The sequence below is a fragment of the Pundamilia nyererei genome, unplaced genomic scaffold (assembly GCF_000239375.1).
Source record: "Pundamilia nyererei isolate P.nyererei 1_Seehausen unplaced genomic scaffold, PunNye1.0 scaffold00012, whole genome shotgun sequence".
In the NCBI taxonomy this organism is placed as follows: domain Eukaryota; kingdom Metazoa; phylum Chordata; class Actinopteri; order Cichliformes; family Cichlidae; genus Pundamilia; species Pundamilia nyererei.
This window is the reverse complement of record NW_005187413.1, coordinates 3,361,565-3,383,927: the sequence shown is the minus strand read 5'-3', so window position 1 is coordinate 3,383,927 and position 22,363 is coordinate 3,361,565. Positions and strand designations below refer to the sequence as shown.

The 22,363-nt window shown below is 39.5% G+C and overlaps 3 protein-coding genes across 4 annotated transcripts in view; 2 read left to right on the top strand and 1 right to left on the bottom strand.

Moving 5' to 3' along the window:
- Window positions 1-1,201, bottom strand: part of LOC102206996 (SLIT-ROBO Rho GTPase-activating protein 3-like) — a 36,372-nt gene extending 35,171 nt beyond the window's left edge. For both annotated transcript variants that reach the window (XM_005724499.1, XM_005724500.1), the window contains exon 1: window positions 716-1,201. In XM_005724499.1, coding sequence (XP_005724556.1) covers window positions 716-782 — 67 coding nt within the window. In that variant the 5' untranslated portion in view covers window positions 783-1,201. The remainder of the gene's footprint in view (window positions 1-715) is intronic.
- A 5,711-nt stretch (window positions 1,202-6,912) lies between these two features.
- On the top strand, window positions 6,913-13,399 carry ptgis (prostaglandin I2 (prostacyclin) synthase). Its single transcript, XM_005724498.1, has 10 exons — window positions 6,913-7,064; window positions 7,477-7,600; window positions 7,741-7,916; window positions 8,015-8,161; window positions 8,299-8,411; window positions 8,522-8,703; window positions 11,592-11,757; window positions 12,068-12,249; window positions 12,605-12,756; window positions 13,122-13,399. The coding sequence occupies exons 1-10, from the start codon at window positions 6,994-6,996 to the stop codon at window positions 13,267-13,269; spliced, it is 1,461 nt and encodes a 486-aa protein (XP_005724555.1). The 5' UTR covers window positions 6,913-6,993; the 3' UTR covers window positions 13,270-13,399.
- Window positions 13,400-16,404: 3,005 nt separating this feature from the next.
- Window positions 16,405-22,363, top strand: part of kcnb1 (potassium voltage-gated channel, Shab-related subfamily, member 1) — a 30,719-nt gene continuing 24,760 nt past the window's right edge. Inside the window, exon 1 of the mRNA XM_005724497.2 lies at window positions 16,405-16,980. Within this exon, the coding sequence (XP_005724554.2) occupies window positions 16,405-16,980 (576 nt within the window). The remainder of the gene's footprint in view (window positions 16,981-22,363) is intronic.

Genomic DNA, 22,363 nt, shown 5'->3' with positions numbered 1-22,363 from the left:
CTCTCCTCTCTCTCTTTCTCTCTCTGGGTGGTTTAGCCAGTCACATATTTAGTGGCAGACAGTGAAATCCTTTCATGGTTCATAATTCATACAGACAGCATACATTATTTATGGACTTTCTGAACTGTTGGCTGTGTGACCTTCTTGAGCAATCACTCCTTATCCTTACAGTGTGACGGGAAAACTCATAAATATACTCCCTTTAAAGACTAACACCGTATCATTTAATTTTGGCTTTTTACTAGATATATTTACATGTTTAACTAAATACATATGGGGGGAAATCTCAGGTTACCTGATTGGTAGAACTATAAAAAAGAAAAAAAACGAAAACAAAAAAACAAAACAAATAAAACAAATAAAACAGCTTCACTATTAAACAAATTATGACGGTCTAATAGCTGGCACATATGTATACAGACTAGGCATGCCACAACCCTGACACTCATCTCAACACAACGCAACACAGATACCGGTTAACCCAAGGTAATTTCAAGTAATAACCTCACCCCAGATGGACAACTGGAGTTAACGCTTGAATGCATGAACTAAAAGACGTTTTTTTCTGGTGAAAACAAATGACTCGCACACAACTATAAAATCTGTCCCAGCCCACAAGACTGCATACTGAAGCCAAATAAAGCTTGTGGTAAAGTTACGCAATTGTGCCTACACACAGACAATAACAATACGTTCGGGCCTGCGCGTTACCAACCTTTCACTTGGGTCTCATATTCGGCAATAATCTCTTTGTCCTTCTTGACTTTCGCCTGAGATGACATTTTTGGGGAGAACAGATTGTGCAATCCTCAGGCAGGAATCTCAGTAGCCACGATGCAGCGTTAGCCCTTGTGCAGTCCTCTCCATATAGTACAGCAACAATCAGACGTGAATCATCGCCCGCTTGACACACACAACTTCGGAGATTAAACGCACTTGAGGTTCTGCGATGTTGCTGCGCTGCGTTCAGGGCGACGTCGATCTAAAAGTGCATAATTATTCTCTTGGTCCCCAGCCCCTCCTCTTCAGTAACACTCCTCAGTGAATCGCAAAGCGGTCCCCTTTTTTATTTACATTTCATAAAGCCTCGGCTAGGAAACCTACTAGTCCCAGTGATAATAGCACAGAGCGCCTTCTGCACGTCCAGACTGCCCTTTTTCACCCTTTCTCGCTCTCTCTGCAAGTTCAATGCTGCAGCAAAAAAGGCTGAATGGATGTGAAAGTCAACGCGAGGCTCCTCCTCCTCCAGCTCCCTCCCTTCTTCCCTCACCACTTTTCTTTTCATGGATGATTTAAGATTCCTCCTGTGTGTGAACCGAAAAGCCTTTGCCAATAACAGAGAAGATGTCTGGAGCTGAGGGGAATATTGTTTGTGGATGATCGGGATTTAGCTGATCTGTTTCGAGAACATCAGCGGCGTAAACCTGACTGCAGAGCACAGGAACAGAGGGAGTAGCGTGGATTAATCAGATGCGATTATATTTAAACTAATTTACTTATAGCTCCGGTGGTGAACAAAGATTTGTCATTAGAAATATTCTTAGTCTAAACATTAAGGAAAATACACGTTATATACACAATGCATGCAGAGGACCAGTAGGATTGTAACCGAGTACATTTACTCGACCGGTTTACTTAAGTACAGGTTTAAAGTACTTTTGTTTTATTGAAGTATTTCTTATACTACTTCCTGCTTGTAATTCCCTATATTTTAGAAGCGCTTATTGCATTATTATTAGCATCTATTTTAACCCTTTCGCGTCTTATTATTTAGCAGATTAATGACATTGTTGCACTTCACACACAGGCTGCAGGCTGAAACATGTCTTTTTGATAAAGTTTATGGTTAGAGCTGGAATCAGGTGACCCTGAATCCTTCCTTCATTGTGCTGCAATAGCCTTAGGCTGCTGGGATGCTTCCCATGATGCACTGTGCATTTCTTCTCTACCCAACTCTCATGTTTATATACCACTATTACAAATGTTTAAAACAGTTTTCGTATTTATTAAGCTCTGTTTTCTCTTCCATAGTGTCCCTTTGGTCCTGTCCTCCTCTGCACTCTTTTTTTTCCCTTCACACCTAACCGGTCACAGGAGATGGCTCCCAGAGCCATGGGGGTTCTGGGAGGTTTCTTCCTGTGGGAGAGGAGTTTTTCCTTCCCACTTTCCCCATGTTTTTTGTTTATAAGGAGTTGCCCGATAGTTTGAGTTTTCTTTCATATTTTGTGAGGTCTTTACCCTACAGTGTAAGATGCCTTGTGAATTGACACTATTTAAATATAAATTGAACTGAAGTGAAAAATGTAATTAGTATACATTAGGCTACCCATTTACATATAAGCAATTAAAATAATCAACAACTAAAAAAACTAAAGACAATATAATATAATACAATGCACTTGATTCTGAAAGGTGGTATTCTATAAGGTATCTTTACTTTTGGCAATTCAGAGATATTGTGATTATACAACTTGTGCACTACTTAAGCTGCTCGAGTACAATTATACATTTTAGCTAAGTAAAAGTATTTATTCTACTTTGCAAAACAATTATCCAACACAAAATTATATTTAGTCTTGTGCACCACTTTTATAACTGATGTAATAGAACATGTTGTGCAGCCTGAAAATCACACCCAGTGTTTGCTACATGTGTGAAAATGTTCTTATGAAATATTCCGACTTCCTGCAACCACAGCCTTTAAAAAAAACCAGGTTCATAGCTCTATAATCTCTGAATCTCAGTAAAAAGAAAAACGAAAGAAAGAAAAAAAAGAAAAGCAAAGCCCTGCGTCATTTTGGAGCAGCTGCAATAAACGTGTCTTTGTTATGAGAAAAACTATATAGAAACAACTTTGATAGGATTTCATCAGTTTGAGGGAACTTGGAAATGACAGAGTTAAAAATGTAATGTTTCAAAAGTTCCAACATTTTGCCAAAATACTGACTTTCTACTCGTGCAGCACAACAATATTCTTCTGTTTGGACACATCTCAGTATTAGGAATACTGTTCACTCAGCTCACTGGTTTCTGTTGTGTGGGAGCCACAGTGAGCTCATTGCAATATTTTTGTCATTAGTGTGCACCCATGACATCCATTCGTAGTTATGTAGATACAAGTGTGGGTGTTTTTGACATAAAATATTTGGAGGAGCAAATTTTTGATCTTCTTTCAAACGGTGCCTACAGACTCTGTCACTCAAAATGAAAAAAAAATGTCAACAGATTTTCCGTTTTTATTTAATTCTATCATTTGAGCCAATAAAAACACAACTGCCATGTGAAAAAGTATATTCATACCTCAATATTTATCACACCTTTAAATCCATAGAATTAGAACCGTGGGTCCTTCATTTGGTGCCAGTGACTACAGGCTTCTTAAAGATTGACAGGTGAAACAAGTCTCATAAAATCTTTGACATATAAGGGTTGGTGTTCGTTTTGAAACTGAAGTGTGTAGAATCACCGTGGCACTATCTAAAGAGCTTCAGAGAAAAAATTGGTAACATATAGTTCTGACAAAGTAATAAAAAAAAGTCCAAATGATTTTAAATAAACTGTGCTCTACAATTAAAATAAAACATCTACAAGTAGTGTTCACAGTGGTGTTTCCACCCCAGCAAATTCAACCACAAGAGTGGAGTGTTTGATGCAGAAACAAATTTACAATAACAAGAAAATTCATCACAGGATCAGCAGGTGACTCTTGCAACTGTTGGTGTCAAAGTGATTTTGGCTACAATCAGAAAGCGACTGCAGAAATGTGACCTGCATGGGAGGTGTGCTTGGAAAAATCCTTTGCTGGCTAAAAATATCATCAGAGACCAGCTACAGTTTGCCAATAAACATATCTGTAAAGACCAGGTCTGTTGGAATAATATGCTCGGGACAGACAAATCAAAGATAGTGTTGTTTGGCTACAGTAACAGCAAACATGTTTGGGCAACAACCAAAGGCAGATTTTTAGGAGAAGAAGCTCAGTTCACTTGTGAAGCATGGCAGTGACTATGTAACAGTCTGGGTTTGTTCCCCTGCCTCAAAGATTGAGGTGTTGCGGCGCTTGATTCATATGTCTGAATCACAGCAAAGAGTGCTTAAAGATAATGTGAGGCCATCTGTCCAAAAGATGACGTGGAGCCTTCAATGAGACACTAGTGAATCCACCAAAGAATTGCTCAAAAAGAAGAAGAAATGCTGGATTATGTGGCGAGACTAGTGGCCTAGTCAAAGCCCACATTTGACTCCAGCTGAGATGTTGTGGGAGGAATTGGAAATAAGCTTTAAATGCAAGTAAACCCCCAAACATTTTGCATGTGACAGAATTTAGCATAGAAGAGCTTTCAAAAATTTTAGAACTGATGTCAGAGTATGTGAAATTATGCATACCAGTACAAGCAGTTGTTGTTGCCCAAGGAAATAATACTGTAGTTTCTGAGACCAAGCAGATCTCGTGTTTTCCACTTGAATTCTACACCTATTGTTCCTTATGGTTGTGTTCAAGTGCAACATCTCTATCTGAACAGATCAGATTCAGAATTTTTATTTATCTGAGTTTAATCAACTCCATCATCTCCATGTGTTGAGCTTTTTTCTTTCTTTCTTTCTTTCTTTCTTTCTTTCTTTCTTTCTTTCTTTCTTTCTTTTTGCATTATCAGTCTTGAAGTGTCAACAAAACAAGCTGATTCTTACTTTGTTTGTAATTGGTGAAAGTTGGGCTATAAGAAAAGCCTTCTGGTGTAACTAAACATGGTGTGCACTGCTGCGTTAACAGTGATAAAACACTTCCCCAGAGAAAGTGTGTTGCTCTGCTCTGCATTTCCCCTATGAGAAGTGCATTTCACACAATTTGCTGACACCTTCTGTCAAATGACTTCCTGTATGATCTCAAGTGCAAATGTGTGCAACGTCTTTCATCTTTAGTTCTCCCAAAATGTGTTTTTGTCTCAGAGCAATGTAAAGTGGTGTGTAGGACAGGGATAATTGAGCCTGTGAAAAAATTGCATTTTGGTATGTGACAAGAGATCCCCTAAATTTTGGGGAAATCTCTCAGCGAGCTCTTGGTGGAAAGCCCCTGAGAAATCTGCAGTCCCTATCATGCAATCTTAACAATCGCAATTTCTAATTTTTTCTGTGGAAAAGTTACTCACCAACTAACTGTGTACCTGTTAAACGTTTGGTGGGTTTGAAAATAATGTGGAAAAACTTGTGTGTAACTTTGCTAAGGAAACTTTAATGACATCCAGGTCTTTATGGGCAAAATAATCATCCAGGTCTCCACCAAGGAAAGATTAGGGTCCTTCAGGAAGCTAATAAAGATGCCTAACTTAAATCATTATATGATTAATGCTTAATTAAGGCTAAAGTTTCCCCAATCATCCCCCAAAGCAGTTCATAGTATTGGTCATTACAGCTCTGGTACTTTGGTATTACCAAAATCATGTTTTATGTTTCTATAATAGCTAATCCACCAGTATGTGGAAGCTCTTTAACTAAAATGTCTATTTTAACGCTCAGCTATAATGTTTGTTTTTATAAATGAATTTCCACATTATTTTTTTTATTAGATTGTCAAACTACACTTGTTTACCTGCACTCCTGAACAGAAAAAAATATTTTAGTGGCTAAACAATACATGAGATTTGCTCAAATTTGGGGAAAAACAAAAAGTTGAATTCAATTCAGTGAATTCACTATTTTTGTTTTTGTTTGTTCTAAATGTGGTTTTGACAGATTTGTAAAATATTAGTGTTTTCTTGTTATCACTTTAGTTATTACATTGCATCACAGCATTAAGAATCTAATGGCAAGTGTATGCCCACTGTGGGTTTTAATCAAGTTGTAATAGTTAGACCTTTTTACATGGACAAGAGTATTTTGTTGTTTGTTTTTTGTTTGTTTGTTTTTTTGTTTTGTTTTTTTGTTTCCCTTAATACATTTTGTTGAACATAACTTTATTTTGGTGTATGATAAGGTATTCTGCTGAGGTCATTATGGAAACCTTGATACATGTTTCTGAAAGGCAAGCAACACGAATGCATATTTGTTTTCATAGCTTAATTCACAGTGATTCAGATCTGCTCATTCGTGGACATTATACTTAAATGTTTGCCAACAGGAACTGAAGCTTTGTGTTGGTTCTCCTCCCCTGTATGAGAAGGACGCGCACAATGCTACTGAGGAACGGTAAAGCTATGACTCCCTCTGCTGGTAAACAGTTTAATAAGCAAGCAACAAATTACCAGCTACCAGTGCCATAATTTCTTCATGATTAATTAGGTTGACCAGTTCAAAAATGTCGCGTTTCTTGCTGATTTTATTTTTATTTAATTTGTCATTTAGTAGTAAAATGGTAATAACATGATGTCACCGAGAAAAGAAAAAAGAAGAAAAAAGATACCTGAGCCATCTAACTCCAAAACAGGTCATCAATAATTAGTTTCGGTACACAAACACGTCATCAACAAAAACCACATGTTTCTATGACTCTTCATAAGTCATCTAAAGGACGCTAAAAATAAACGTTTCTCAACACCAAAGGGAAACTGAACTATGTCGTTGCTGACCTTAACTTTATGACATCTTCTTTAAAGTATGCTTCCTTTGAACCACGACCTGCTTTTTCTCGGTGATGCCACGGCTTCGAAATGTACGGACAAGCTGCTTTTCTTTGAAAGCGACACTGTCACGCTGCAGTCTCTGCGAGGTGTAACTACATTTGAGCCGAGGTGCTCAGAGTAAACATGGTTAATTGTCAGGCTAAATCATTTCTGTCTGTGTGGAGTCGGTGATGTGTGGTTTTTGCAGTGTCTGACACCGCTTATTGTGGTGAGGTAGGCCATTGCGCAAAACTGTTTGTCACCGGCCACACCTTTTCCACGCCTTCCTAAAAAGTGGTAGTTACAGTTAAGCCGAGCTTAAACATATAAGCGAGACGCCAGGGGCTATGGACTGCATTGTTCACGGAGCAGCTCGAGTGCCAGACTTTACAGAACCATGTGGTGGACACTATTGTCAGTCATTGCTGGAGTGATTATACTAGTTCTCCGTTTCTCCACTCGCAGAAGGTAAGATAAGTGTTACAGCATGTTGATTTTGCAGATAATAAATTAGTACTAAGGCTTGTTTACTGTGTAAATGCATATTTTGCAAATGTTATAGCTTTACCGATTACTTATTTATTTTGTTTGGCGCATTTAATCCTAATCAAAATTCATTAAAATGAAGGAAAAGTAGTTGATATTAGATCACTACTTTAACGCTGTATCACTAATTTAATATTTAGCATTTGGGGTTGCTTTTAACGGCAAAATATAGTGTGATTTATACTGAAGACGACTTGCCAATTGCCTTTTTAACTAAAGAAATCCTCCTTTTGGCATTGCTTAATGCGAATGCAAACCTGTTGTGTCAGATTCATGTAAAGTGAAAGGAAGCAAACGCTAATGCTTTTGCGATATGAATTTCCGTGTATGACAGGCGGAGAAATGAGCCTCCTCTGGACGAAGGTTGGATTCCATGGCTGGGACATGCCATTGAGTTTGGGAAAGATGCTGCAAAGTTTTTGGCCCGGATGAAAGAAAAACATGGAGATATATTCACAGTAAGTTCTGATTAATTAATTTAATACTTACTCTTTGAATCCAAAAGCTTGAATGCAGTTTATTTTTTAATCGTAAAAAATATTATACTGAACATTTCGGGGATAGGTGAGGTGAGCAAACTAACAATCTGTCCTCACAGGTGCGTGTTGCCGGTCTCCCTGTGACAGTGCTGTTGGACCCACACTCATTTGATAGTGTGCTGAATGACAGAGATTCCTTTGACTTTACCCGGATCAGAAGCCAGGTCATACAAAGGGTGTTCAGTCTGCAGCCGACAAACATCGAGCCTACCTTGGAGAGGAAATGGATGGAACAGTAATAAATATGTCTTTATCGATTTTATAAGCAACAAAATTATATGACTGAAATCAGTGTTGCAAATCTTAATGCTATCTTTAATTTGCATTTCTTAGGCATTTTCAAGGTTGCAGCCTTCCCAAGCTCAGCAGCTCCATGAACACTCACCTTCAGACCCTGCTCCTGCATTGCCACAATGGGTCCGCCCCTTCAGAGTGGAAACAAGAAGGACTTTTTGACCTCTGCTATAGTCTTCTTTTTAGGTAAGGCATAATATTTTAACCTAGCAAAAAATACTCTAACATTTTAAAAAAGAACATGATAAACATGGTGGTATTCTCATGCTTTTACCTGTGACAAACAAAAAGAGAGTTTTTACCGTTTTTGTTGTTGTTATCAGGGCTGGATATCTTACATTCTTTGAGAGGACAGACAACGCGGCTGTTGCTTACCAAGAGTTCCGCAAATTTGACAATCTTCTCGCCAAACTGGCTCGTGGCTCACTCAGGCGCGGTAAGTTGCACTGCAGCTTAACAAAAATAAAACAGATGTTCGATGGACATATAAACTAAACTTGCATCTGCGCAGCACCATAATGCAAATGTCTGATGGTTTCATTACAGAAGAACGCAGAACAGTCAGCCACTCGCAGGAGCGACTGTGGGAGCTGCTTTCCCCGTGCGGGCTGAGGGGAGGGTCAGAGTCAAGCACCTGGCAACAAAGTTACTGTGACTTCCTACAACAGGAGGGGATAGATGGAGATATGCAGAAAAAAGCACTGCTGTTACAGTTGTGGACCACACAGGTAAGAACGGTTTAATTGTCTGTATTGTTTCCCGTTCACACACAAACCATAAACATCCACAAATTCCTTACAGTGGCATCAATGCATAAAAACTCCTCCGCACCCATCGCTTGAATACCATTTCACACAACAGTGTTCAGCTTGCCAACATGAAATCATAGATGCTAGATTCCCCGTGGCTAAGTCACTCAGAGCTACCTGCTTCAACATGTAACTTGAACTGGAGTTCCCATGAATCAGTTTTCCACGTCACTCTGTATTCCTTGAGTGTGAAGAATTACACATGCAAACACTGAGAATGAGAACAGTGTTAGTCAGTTGAAGTTGCTTCCTCTTTTTCTGACAGTTTCAGGCATCATACCAGGCAGTTGTGCTGTCAGTCTTTTGTTTTTGTTTTTGTTTTTTTCTTTTGTTTTTATGGCTAGAGTCCAATTCCTCTGATAATGTTGTTTAACCGGTGTGCATGGATGCAAATCATTTTAAAAAGACTCACATTGATACTCCCATGGATACTTCCTCTAGTGTAGAACTCTCTTTTACACTATCCAGTAACACCAGTATCTTCCATGAAACCTTGCTGAAATATTATTAATTTTGTTTTATTGGGCTTTAATATAAAGTGTTTCCATTGTTAGCAATATTTACACAGGTGTGACTGTGGGATTTAAGGTTTTTCACTAGTTCAGACAGGTCTCAGTGGTGGAGCAATGAGGTCACTACTCATGCTGCCAGGTGGGGGGGATAGTGAGCTGTATTTGGTCTTTGTTTCTGCTGTTGCTCTATGCTACATTTTAGCTCTAATAGTTTTACATCATCGTTAACCTGTTATTCTCCCTGGAGAAAGCTTTGTTCACCCTTAAACACAGATGTATGTAATTCTAACAATGATGAACCTATCCACACTGCAGGCTCTCACACCTGCTGTGCATGTTTGGGAAAGCCCGCCAGTCCCCACGTATATTTCTGCATTATCATGTCTGCTGGGATATTGGAGCACACAGTCTCTGTCTTGAATGGAAACTGGAGCACCACTGCAGTGAATAGAAGGATTAAATGTGAGACTGGCGAGAGGTGCCAGAGTGAAGCTTATACATGTGTTACAGGCAGATTGATGGGGTTTTTTTTTCAGTGTAAAGTGTAAATGCTAGGATTTCACTGAAGTCGCCTACATCGTCATGAGTCTTGCACAAGCTGGAGGTTGCTGTTCTTTTTCCATTTGCAAGGAATCAATATTATTGACTGAAACATACACCGATCAGCCGCAACATTAAGACCATTGACAAGCGAAGGGAATAACGTCCAGCTTCTCATCACATCGAAATGTTCTGCTGGGAAACCTTGGATCAAGTCTTTATCACATACAGTGCACACAAACACTGATGCTGAACAAGCACACCCTATCAACACTCCCAGTCAGTCACTACCTTCTTCTGCCAGGACATTGAATGCAGCAGTAGTGAAAAATTGGGCATGAATAGGTGACGGAACATGACAAAGAACCCAAGAAGCTGAATGAAATTTGCCAGATCCTAACGTGATCACGCATTTATGGGCTGCAGTGAACAAACTTGATCGGTCGCAGCAGATGGCCCCGCCCCTCCCTGAGCCTGGTTCTGCCGGAGGTTTCTTCCTGTTAAAAGGGAGTTTTTCCTTCCCACTGTCGCCAAAGTGCTTGCTCATAGGGAGTCATATGATTGTTGGGTTTTTCTCTGTATCTATGAAGCGCCTTGAGGCGACTTTTGTTGTGATTTGGCGCTATATAAATAAAATTGAATTGAATTGAATTGAATCAATGGCAACCCCACCTCCCCACCAACATCCGTAAAACACACCTCAAGGTCCAGTGTTTATAACCTGGCATGGGTCAGACCTATTTTTGCTGCACAAGTTGGGCCTAAACATTATAGCAACTGTGGTTTTAATGCTGCAGGTTATTCAACACCGCTTTCACATTTAGTCATATAGTCAAAGCCAATAGCTGGCCAGCAAAGCATTTTGGACCGTGAATAGTTGGGAAATGAGTGGTATGGGGGTCGTGCTGGTGAGCACTATTACCTCACAGTTAGAAGGCTCCTAGTTGGAATTTCCTGGGTTGTTGGGCCTTCCTGTGTGAAGTTTGTCTCCAGTAGTTTTCTCTGGATTTCAGTTTCTTCCTATAGTCCAAATCATGTTGATTTTGTATATTCGTTTTCTGCCTTTTCCACTATGTTAGCTGGGGTCTGCTTGAATTCCCTTGCAACCCTATAAGTGGAATAAGTGGTTGAAAAGATTGATGGATAGATTAATGGGAATAGCTATATAACTAAAATGACCTTCTATAACCTTTAATGCAAATTTCCATTTAAAAACTGCACTGTAAAACCTGCTTTGTGTGCAAATTTTTTTCTTCTCTCTCTTCAGTTATAATTCCCAAAATGACAGGTATTTTTCCTCTAAGAATCTGCAGCTGTTGGGATAGACTCATATTATAACCTGAGGCATTATATAAGGTGATCTGAAGATCTAAGAGGGCAGAAAGACAGTGTGATGTACTTCTAGTCACTTTTGCTCATTTGCCCTGCCTGTCAATGGAAAGTTGACCTGAGATGAGCAGCAGTAAGAACAGCTCCCCTAACCCACAGCAATTACTGTCTGACAGGCTCAGGTGTCTCCCACAGTGGTTGACAGAGGTGCCTACAAAGCATGGGGTGACTTATTGGCTTCTCCTCACATCAGTCATATTCACACAGCAGCAGTACAGAGAAATTAGAGGAAAGCAAATAATAGCCATCATCAGAAGTATCTCTATTTTAGGTATATATTAGCTTTATACGTACAAAATGAATTCTGTTGTTTTTTTTCATCTGAAACTCGTGTAAAGGTTTGTGTGCGTGCAATGTTTGTTTCAGTGTAATGCTGGACCTGCTGCCTTTTGGCTCCTTGGCTTCCTGCTCACTCACCCAGAGGCCATGGAGGCTGTTAAGTCAGAGATCAGAGGCCTTTCCACTCGGCGGGATACTTCCTTTCAGCAGCCCCAGAACAACCCGCTGGAAGCGCACAGCACACCTGTATTTGGTACGTAACAGCTGCTAGCAGCCTTTTCTGTTATTCACTTGAGCCCTTCTACCTTGGGGTTTAATTGCTCCAGTGGGATGGAAACAAAAGCTCATTTTGAGCTGTTAGAAATAACTGCAGTGTATTGAAACAGTGACAGCAGCCATGGCAGTTTGAACTTTGAACCAATTAAATGTTGATTGCCTTTTTCATATAATCGTATCTGTGCAATGTTTGTTCGTCGCCAAATTACGCCTGAGGGCACCGCTGACTTAACTCACACTGACACCCCTCTGACATCATCCACTCTGCTGTCCTTTCAATTCTACAGATAGCATTTTGAGTGAGACCCTACGGCTCACTGCTGCAGTAATGATCAGAAGAGAGGTGGTGCAGGATAAGATCCTGGACATGGCCAATGGAAAGAGGTACCACCTCAGACAAGGGGACAGAGTGTGTCTGTTCCCTTTCCTCAGCCCTCAAATGGACCCACAGATACACCAAGAGCCACAGGTATTTAGTGCGTACATATGAAGTGCATTAATCTAGAATAGGATATATGCATTAACAGCACCAACATGGGCCCCTCTATACTAATTATATTATGGCAAATAAGCTGGCCTCGAGGTGGCATGATTAAACACTGTGATTTAAAACACAGGCATAATACTTCGCCTGGCATAAGCTGGTAAATGCCTACAAATTCTTTGTCAAGGACTAGGGCTTGGTTATTTATTAATGTTCATTCTTATTATTTGTCTTAATTCGTTAGAGGTGAAATGTTATTTTATAGCCAAAAAGTCAAGCTTGTTTTCATGATATCATAACACACACAGCTAACGAAGCCCACATGTTTTGCTCTTGACAGACTTTCAAGTACGACCGCTTCCTAAATGATGATATGACAGTGAAGGATGAATTCTACAAGGATGGAAAAAAGCTGAAGTATTGCAGCATGCCTTGGGGTGCAGGGAAAAACAGCTGCGTTGGGAAAGAGTTTGCTATTTCAACTATTAAACAGTGAGTGTTAAAATCATTTGTAACATATTTCCATTATTTATCTGAAGTTTAAAAATAAATAATACTTTCATCATCAAAGAGTTCCATGCAATTTCAACCTGATTACTTGTTCTGGCCATCTTCACATAATATCCCCCCTTTTTATCATTTCAGTCCTGCTTTTATGTTCTCAATCATAAAGTAAGAAGCTGTTATACAGCCATTGCTTATTCTCTGTACGGACCTGTATGACAGAGGTGAAGGATATTAGAGAACAGTCACTCGTAACAGCCAATGTCAGACGTCCTGTACAAATGTTAAAACAGCCTCAGGTGCACTAATATGTGTGAAAAGATGTAAACAGTTTTTACCTCTTTTTTCTTTAGATTTGTCTTTTTGGCCTTGACCCATCTTGATCTGGAGCCGTGTGACCCTGAGGCTAAACTGCCTCCTGTTAATCCCAGTCGTTATGGGTTTGGGATGCTCCAGCCAGACGGAGACCTGCAGGTCCGATACAGACTGAAGAGAACATAGCACCTTACTGTACAAACTACTTACTGACATACTGTAATATTATTTATTGTATCTTATATTTGATCAGTCCACCTTAAATCCTATTTAACTTTTTAAATTTTGTAATTTTGTATGTTAATAAAAAACTAAAGGAAACACTAACCAGCTGATTTTGTCTCATTTTTAATGACTCCGATTTCTTATCTGTGTTCAGAAGTAATTTTCTAAAGGAAATGCAAATACAGAAGATGCAACATTAAAGATCAGTGCAACAGCTCGATTATATTGATTTTGTAATGGGTCAGGATTGATATCAGCTTTGAAATTATTTAAATGCTTGCACTGTAGTGCCGTGTAATATAAAATATTTCACCACACTCTTCATTGGAGGCCTGACCCCCGCCCGCTCCCCACAGGTTATGGTGGACTGCAAAGCAGACTAGTGAAACTGATCAATCTAGAAGTGATCACATCAGTCACACACCATACAACGATGCATCACTAGTGCCTAATAACGTAATAAATAGAGCTACAGTGTGTCTCTCCAGTCAGGTGGGATCTGCGGGTGTGTTTTCGGATGCTAGGCTTTTGTGCACATGCACATTTACGCGTCTTTTTCTGGAGACATCATAGTCTGACGTACACGTAGCTGTGTGTTTTTGATGATAGATTTGCAGGAGGCGGTGGTGAAAGAGTTAAACAGATGTGAAAGAGAGCGCCGAGCTGCCATGGATCCACCTTCACAGAGATGCGGCGCCTCCTCACACAGCTGACTGGGAACACAGGTAGTCTGTCCGAACGAGCTTGTCGGCGTACTTGTTGATCTTCAGGGTGAATCAGGGAAGCAAGATGCGGAGCAGGAAACCGGCGGGTAGACAGTAGATCGTGCAGAAGATATCTCTGCCATGTCGGAGGCAGAGGAGGGGGAAATGGATTGGTTTAGACCCTGGCAATAGTAAACCAATAACGGCGCCTCAATTTTTTTTTTTTTTTAAATGCTACTGCTTCCTTTTTGTTTGTGACAGCGGATTGATTGTTCACAAGGCGGTACGTGCTGGTTTGATTCAGTGTAGGATGACAACTCACGAAGGTATTTTTGAGCTAATTTTCCATTTCTGGACTTTGTGTAATGTGCAACCTATCAATTGTAATAGCTTTCCAGTTGCATTGGGGGGGGGACACTGTGCGTTTAAGCTTGCACCATTATGGAGTAGGGAGCCTTTGAAAAACACGGGAAAAGATGGAAGATTTGCATTCACTACATTGCACTTTTAGATGGCTAGTACCATTCCCAATGTAGCTACGCAGATTGCCAGTGTGTACAAAGGCGGGGCTGATGTTTGTTTTGTGGTTTGTTTAATCTGTTTTGTCGAAGCTTTGACTTGGATAAAGCAGGAGGAGGGTGGAGGCGGCTTCAAATGAATATTTATTATTATTATTATTGTTATTGTTTTATTTATTCCAGCAACATCCACAACACAGATATAACAATATCTACATTTTGAATTCAGCAGTAGACTTTTGTGTTCAGTTTTTTCATTCTTTCTTTTTTTTTAAATTTTTTTGCATGCGCATTTTGAAACTAGTCCTCAGGCCTATTTGTGCTTGTGAAAGATTACAAACTTTGTGAGACAGTGATCACATCTGCAGGCCCGATGTGTTGTGGACTTTTCCGTGCCCTCATCACACAACACACAAGCTCAATATATACGTTTCAATGTGAAGCTTGTGCCACGTGTACTGTCATAAATGGTCCATAAAAATAGTGGCCTCTTCGTCACAAGAGGATGTAACGTAGGCTATATTTTCTTGTCAGATAGCCTGCCCTCCCAAGGGAGCTCGCCGTGATTCAGGGAGTGAACATTTGCTTCCTGGTGTTTCAGCACCATTGGACTGGACAGCGCTCACTTTGTACGACATTCATCACTGCGTGGTGTTCTGCGTCTCACCCACCCACAGCACTGCATGGGCGTCATACGGGCACAGATGGACCTCTGTGGAGGCAAAATAATAATAATAATATTAATAGTAAGAAAAAATGGGCACGATGACCTCTTTTGCCACCTTGTGCAGCCATCTAAGCCATCACCGCAGAAATAGTTGTTGTCATAAAGATAAATATTTCATCTGTTACCACAGAGGAGAGCTCTCTTCAGAATTGGTCAGCACAAATAGGTTGTGTAAAGTTTTGGGAACTTGTTATCATCAGCATTTCCCCCCCCACACTGGCTTAAATTGATGATAGAACAGCATGGATGCATTTTGGTAAAGTTTCCCAAAATATCTTTTAACCCCCCAAAAGAAATGCATGACAGTGTGTGCTGGCTTTAGCCTTTTATCTTTCTGAGCATTTTTTTCTACTATTGGATGAGGAAACAATTTTAAAAAAGAAGATTGGACTGTTCTATTCATTTAAGTCACAACAGCTTTTTAGGTAGATTAGGATGATTTCATTTCTTTATTCTAAATGTATCTGATCTATAGCATCTGAGGCAGTTTTTCTTCTGTTCCTGTTGTTAGAAGTGTCAAAAGTGTTTTGTAAGATTTTAGAACATGAGGCTTTTTGCAGTATCAGTTTTAGATGATTGCAGCACAATAATAAACTGGGATTCTGTTTTTTTTGCCTTGTTTATATGTGAATGAGTCATCTTAATAACCCCCATCTGTTCACCAAGAGATTCTTGTGGTTTTAGGAAGAAATTTAAAAAAATAGAATAATGCTGAAGACAACAAGAACAGCAGTAACTGATTGGGAAATATCATTAGAAATAACTTAATTTTATTGATTTCGAGTATTTTTGCATGAGCAGTTCAACCAGTGAACAGTTAAGAAAGCATTTTATGATTGTTGAACGACATTTTCAGAAGAAATATGGAAGAATTAATGTGAGTGAAATAATTTTGTTTTACTTTTATCATCATTTTAACAATAGTCAGGTTTGCCTTTCTGGGGTAATGTATCCCAGAGCCAGAGCAGCAAGGTGTTACGACTGTTACAACAGAAATCAATGGGCCTCTGACATTTGTATTAAGCTCTGTAACACTAATGGTTTGTTTTTATTTTGTGATTCCTTTAGATACGATAATGAATGAAGAGACAATCAAGTGTAGTCCATAGCCTCAGCGGTCCTCATGCTCTCTCTACCTAAAGTTATCATGGAGAAATCCTTGGCCGAGTTAAATAAAGCCGGCTCTCGGTCAACATCATCGCTGCCACCTGAACCAGTGGACATCGTTCGCAGCAAGTCATGTTTCCGCAGAGTCAGGCTAAACGTTGGAGGGCTCCCGCATGAGGTCTTGTGGCGAACGTTAGACAGGCTACCACGAACGCGTTTGGGAAAGTTAAGAGATTGCAACTCGCACGAATCACTGATGGAAGTGTGCGATGATTACAGTCTGGAGGAGAATGAGTACTTTTTCGACCGGCATCCAGGGGCGTTTACATCTATTCTGAACTTTTACCGCACGGGTAAGCTGCACATGATGGAGGAAATGTGCGCCCTTTCATTTAGTCAAGAACTAGACTACTGGGGCATCGATGAGATCTACCTGGAGTCGTGTTGCCAAGCAAGATATCACCAGAAAAAGGAGCAAATGAATGAAGAACTCAAAAGGGAGGCAGACAACTTAAAAGACAGAGAGGGAGAAGAATTTGACAACACCTGCTGTGCCGAAAAAAGAAAGAAACTTTGGGACCTCCTGGAAAAGCCCAGCTCATCTGTTGCAGCAAAGGTAATGCCACGGGATTTTGGGTGTGAGTTGATCATGGTTATGTTCACTTTGACCCCTGTCGCAGAAATACCTGCGGTGTTGTGCTTGAAATTTCAGTTTATTCAAGAAAAATCAAATAATAGGAAGTGCTCCTGTACCAAATATCAGCACAGCCAGGTGACCTTAGATTACTGCCATTGCACGGAGAGGAAACAGTTTATGATTACACAAAATGTATCAGTCATTACATTTTGATTGTTCAAAAGTTGGAACATGGAGTAAATGCTGGAAATCATAGAAAAAGCCTGTCAATGCCATTTGTTCACATGGGATTTCTGTGCTGTTGTCTGCAGTTATTGTGATTTGAAACCTGGGAACAAAACAGGAAGGCGAATTTGGTAACAACATAAATGGCTGCCTTTATTTATCGCTATAAAACATCTTTAAAACGTGACATTGGGCTCATTAGCCTTGTGTCCTGTAATGCCGCAGTTACAAAGGACCGTTGCTGTATTATTGCCATCATCATTATCATCAAAACCAAAAACAGACCTTCAAACAAACAGACCAGTGGACCAAATGGACCAGTTGGTAATAACTCGTTATTTCCACAATATTACTTAATCTTTTTCCACCTTACTATCTCACTGTTACCAAGCTGTAATATAAAGTGCAACTACATTAAAATAACTAAAGCACTTGCTTTTTTGTGACCCCCCCCCCAAAAAAAAAAATCATTTTGAGATTAAGAGGTTTGAGATATTGAATTTTAGCTCTGTGCACATGAACAAGAAGCTGGAAATGACATGCAATTCTTTCAACCATAACCCTAGCCCGCACCGTTAGTCAATGCATGTTATGCCATCAGCAGGTCTTTCACAGAGCCACACCTGCAACTGCAACCTGGGAGACCACAGCAGTGTTAAACATGAGCAACCTTTGATCACACTCTTCTCAGTTGGATTGGAAGGATCAAAGAGGGGGGCTGTTTCTTTCCAGCTCAGTTTTAAGGGGAGCAGCGTGCCTTGTTTGTCTTGCAGCTATTATTGCATGGGAAATGGAAATGAAACTATTAGCAATTTGTGCCGGCTGATGCCTTGCAGCGAGGATTTGTTAGAACTGTCAGCTCTAATCCACAAACAGAGTGAGATGAGTGCTGTGAGTCTGTCAGTGAAATGTCTTCTTCACAGGAATCAAAGAGATGTAAAATCGATGCTTATTGGGTTAGCGCTAAGAAAGTGCTGTAGCCTACAAAAAGGAGATGACCACTCGGAGTCGACCATAAGTTCTTGTCTCCGTTATCACGCCCCGATACCTGCAATTTATCAAAATATCAGCGACAAACTGTTGTGAAGTGCTCGACGAAGATGGGTACAGCGATTCACTTTGAATAATGACACAGAAAATTGCTTATGCAAAGTGGTTTCGGCGAATCTCTAGCTCTCAATGTCTATATATATCTATTATTCATGTTAAAAGAATTTAACTGAGCTGCTAATTCACATCACCTCCTGGCTTGGCATCATTATATCTTGATAGTGGAGGGTAGGGATAGACAGAAAAAGGAGCAAACTTGACATAGCAAGCAGCAGAGTTTATTAATTCCTAATTAGTTAAAAAAGGACCACATTAAACCACAGACCAAGCTACCAAAACCATTCAAGGGGTTCATGTATTGTCTTAGTTCTTTTATTTATTTATTTAACTGTGGGCTTGTTGAGCAATCCAATTTGAACCACAGACTGATCAGCTGTGCTCTCCTATCCTGGACCAAAAATGTGCAGCAGCCCATAAAAAGATGGTGAATGGTAGCGATTAGCACAAAACAAATGGTTACCAGGCAACAAAAGTACGATTTTATCATCGCCGAAGGAGTGGGTATTGAACAGGAGTGGGCCTGTTTGTGTTTCTGTGTAATTGCACTTCTGTTTAGTTCCTGTTTTAATGTTTGTACAAAACAAAACAAGAAGCTACAATTTTTAGATGTTCAGGGGAAAAATGTTTAAAAGCAAAATCTCAGTGTTGCTGCCTGTGTTTTCTCTGCCCTGCCATCCTTCCTGGCTTTCTTTTCTCTGCATTGGCTCATATCTCTCCTCCCTTCCTTCCTTCTTGAGGCTCCTCTGGTATATACTTCTGACTAAATGTCAGGGAAATGTCACATTAATTATTCTCCAGGAGACTCTAGGCCCAATTTGAAGCTTCCCTCTCTCTGTTTACATTCTTTGTCAATGGAAAGTTGACAAAGCATTGTCTGTCTCGCACTCAGATCCCAGATCAGATTCCAGTCACCATAAAATGAGATTGTGTCTGACCGCTGGCAAAGCAGTGCCTAACACCAAGAAAAGCCTTTTTCACCTGCAGTAGCATTTATGTAACATCATGTTAGATCCTGCTGGTTTCTGCTATTCATAATATCACAAATATCTGTTTACAGATTAGGACTTTGACAATATTCTTAAAAATCACAATGCTTATATAAATGTTTCAAGTTATAGTTTGAATCCCATAGTATATAAGTTTATATTCAGAGTAAAATTTGTAAGCATTTTCTTTTGTTCATTGCTCAAAACCAATTGTGTCCCACTTCCTCTGAAACCATTACTAAATAATAAAATCTTAAATAGATTTTATTTTGAAGGTTTTATTTGAATCTGCTATTAATATGGGCTCGCCTTCAGACAATTTACAGAAGAAACCAAAGCCAAACGTGAGTATTGCTGTCATCTTTGTCCTCCATGCATTAATAAATGTGGAATTACCAGTTCCTGCTCCGTCAGTGGGTATTGTGCATCAGATGGCAGGCAACAAATTCCAATAACGCTACTCTCATGTCACAGTTAACATGACAAATAAATGTGGCTTGGCGATATTCCTACTCATAAATCAGTCTGCAGCAGAATCCAATACAAGCACCCAGACTAGAATCGGTCACTGTTTCTGACATCTGGACAGTCACAGCTGGTTAGATGATGTATAAGAAGCCATAAAAAAAACAAGACTAGAATTCCTGTCATCAATCATGTGCTGGATCATCCAGAGCCTGCACTAAATATTTCATAGAAGACCAACGAAGGCTGTACAATATCTGTACTTGCCTATGATTGTATACATATGTAGAAATCTCACAAATTTGGAGCATTGTCCATCCTTCTCTATTTCTAGCTGTCGACTGGACAGACAGGGATATCTGAAGAGGGTGAACAAGTTTAGACTGGCCTTTTTGTCCATTTTAAGATGTAGCTTTCGAGTTTTTAACAGTTATTAGATGAGATTCATGAGCTTCCTATGTGACTATAACAGTCCAGGCCAAGATTGCCAATGTCCTTTTGACATCTGGGACTGAATCAACCTTTAAGATTTAATCCTGCTTTTGACAGGATTGATCAGTGTGAATGCTCATGTCATCTAGAAACTTGCGTAAATATAGAGTAGATGTTTTAAACCTGTGAAGTGTTTTTTGTGGTTTCCACTATATGTCCATTGTGAGTATGCTGTTTTTTTCAGTTTATATAATGTTCCCCAGTCATCAGACAATTTTCCTTATATAATTTTCCTTACTCATTAGATAACAACTATATCCTCATCCTCTAGCTAATGAAATGACTCATAGTTATATGTTCCAGCATGCCTACTAATATAAATTATTCTACTTGCCTCTAATTAAACTCTGTCTATCCCTAAACCTTTTAAAACTTGATGAAGTTAAATTATTTAAACTGAAAGCTGGGCTCTCTGTCTATTCATTTTACATTTGGCAAGATGAAGCAACGCAAGTTTATTTGTAATAATTATGTCATAGATAACTCGTATCAAATAAGTATTTTGATACAAGGCAACCTAAGTTGTGAAAATAATGCATTAAATGAACAGAAGAAAAGCTGAAATATAAAAAAGGGTAAACTAAAATGACTAAAGACAGTTTTAAATCAGAATGTATTGAATAAGTATGAGTGTCAGGATCTTCTTTTCAGTTTCCTGACAGTCTGCTTATTAATCTCCAGTGAGTTTGTGTAGAAATTTGACTGTAGTTGCTCACACAGTATATTTATTGAATCAACTGCTAATGCAATGTTAATGTTACACATATAAATGGACATTTTGATTAAAGGCACTTGAGTAAAGGAAGTATAAATGTTGGGTCTGTGTTTCCACAAGCCCTGCTAGTTTAGAGACTTATTCATCATGAAGAAAACAACACATAACAGAACATCTTCAACCCGCTAGCGAGGGAAGTCTTTGGTCAAGAACCAGCTCTTGAAGCTCACGCTCCTAACCTGTCTCCAGCCCAAAGTCCTTCAAAGAGCAGCTCGCTGGCAGCTATTTATTGACAACTGTTACAATACACAATACAACACAAGCACCTCCCCAGCACAAAGTGGCTGGAGAGGTGGTCAGAGACAAAGGAATGTCTTGATCCTATAGATGGAAGAGTTTACAAATTTAAGAAGCACAATGACAACATTCAACTACCTTTGTGAATATTTCCTTCTATGATGTTCATTAATATCTTAGAAAGATCGCCATCTCAACAGCAATTATACGTTTATCCTTTAAACTGTGTCGTTACTTTGCAAAAGACAAAAACAAAAACAAAACACATTCATACACAGACTGTGAGGCATTTTCCTATTCTCTAAATGCCTCATAACAGTTGCACAGGGCACTGATGAATATTTTAAAGCCCTTTGTCAAATTTTGTTTTTATCCAACTTTGTGGAGAGAGTGGTTTGGTGTCTACTTTGAAGTTGCTGCTAGCGGACTGTTAACATCAGAGCACGCGTGGTACAGTCCTAGTGAGAAGTAATGGGCGAGTACCTCCAAACCTTTGATTGGCACTGTATGTGTTGATGAAGCAGCTGTAGAAAGAGAGAAGTAAATGAGAATCACACGCTTCACTGACAGAAAGCTGTTGAGTAACCATGCAGCACTAAAGTTACTAACTGTAATTGAGGAGTAACATCCTTTTCTTGAGTTATTTGTCCATCTTATCTTGGTCTGTTCGGTGCAGAGATTTAGGCTGGGATCATGTGTGCTAGGAGCTTGAGCACCCCAGAGATTGCTTTCACGGCAGTCGCTCTCTGCCTGTCACACTGTCTCCTCGTCAACATCTTCTGAGTGTCCCTTCTAACTTGCCCTCAAGTCAAAGTCAAAGGCAGTCATTCAAAGTCTACTGCAGCCTCTAAAGGTTAAAGTTGAAATAAACTGAAAACCTCAACCACAGTGCTTAAAATATGGACTTACTAACTACAGGAATTGATTAACCACGCTCACCTATCATCGATTTTGTCATCACTATTTCCTACACAAGCAAATACACACTCATGCTCACATATGACTGTGTTTGCATGGTTTCATGTTTAGAATGCAGTAAAACCGTATCTCCAGTGTTCATTATGAATTTTAG

Excerpts from the sequence above, each read along its gene's own strand:
- ptgis (XM_005724498.1), top strand. The coding sequence starts at position 6,994 with ATGTGGTGGACACTATTGTCAGTCATTGCTGGAGTGATTATACTAGTT. Across the intron at positions 8,162-8,298 it reads TGCTATAGTCTTCTTTTTAG|GGCTGGATATCTTACATTCT; the intron begins GTAAGGCATAAT and ends TGTTGTTATCAG. Across the intron at positions 8,704-11,591 it reads TACAGTTGTGGACCACACAG|TGTAATGCTGGACCTGCTGC; the intron begins GTAAGAACGGTT and ends TGTTTGTTTCAG.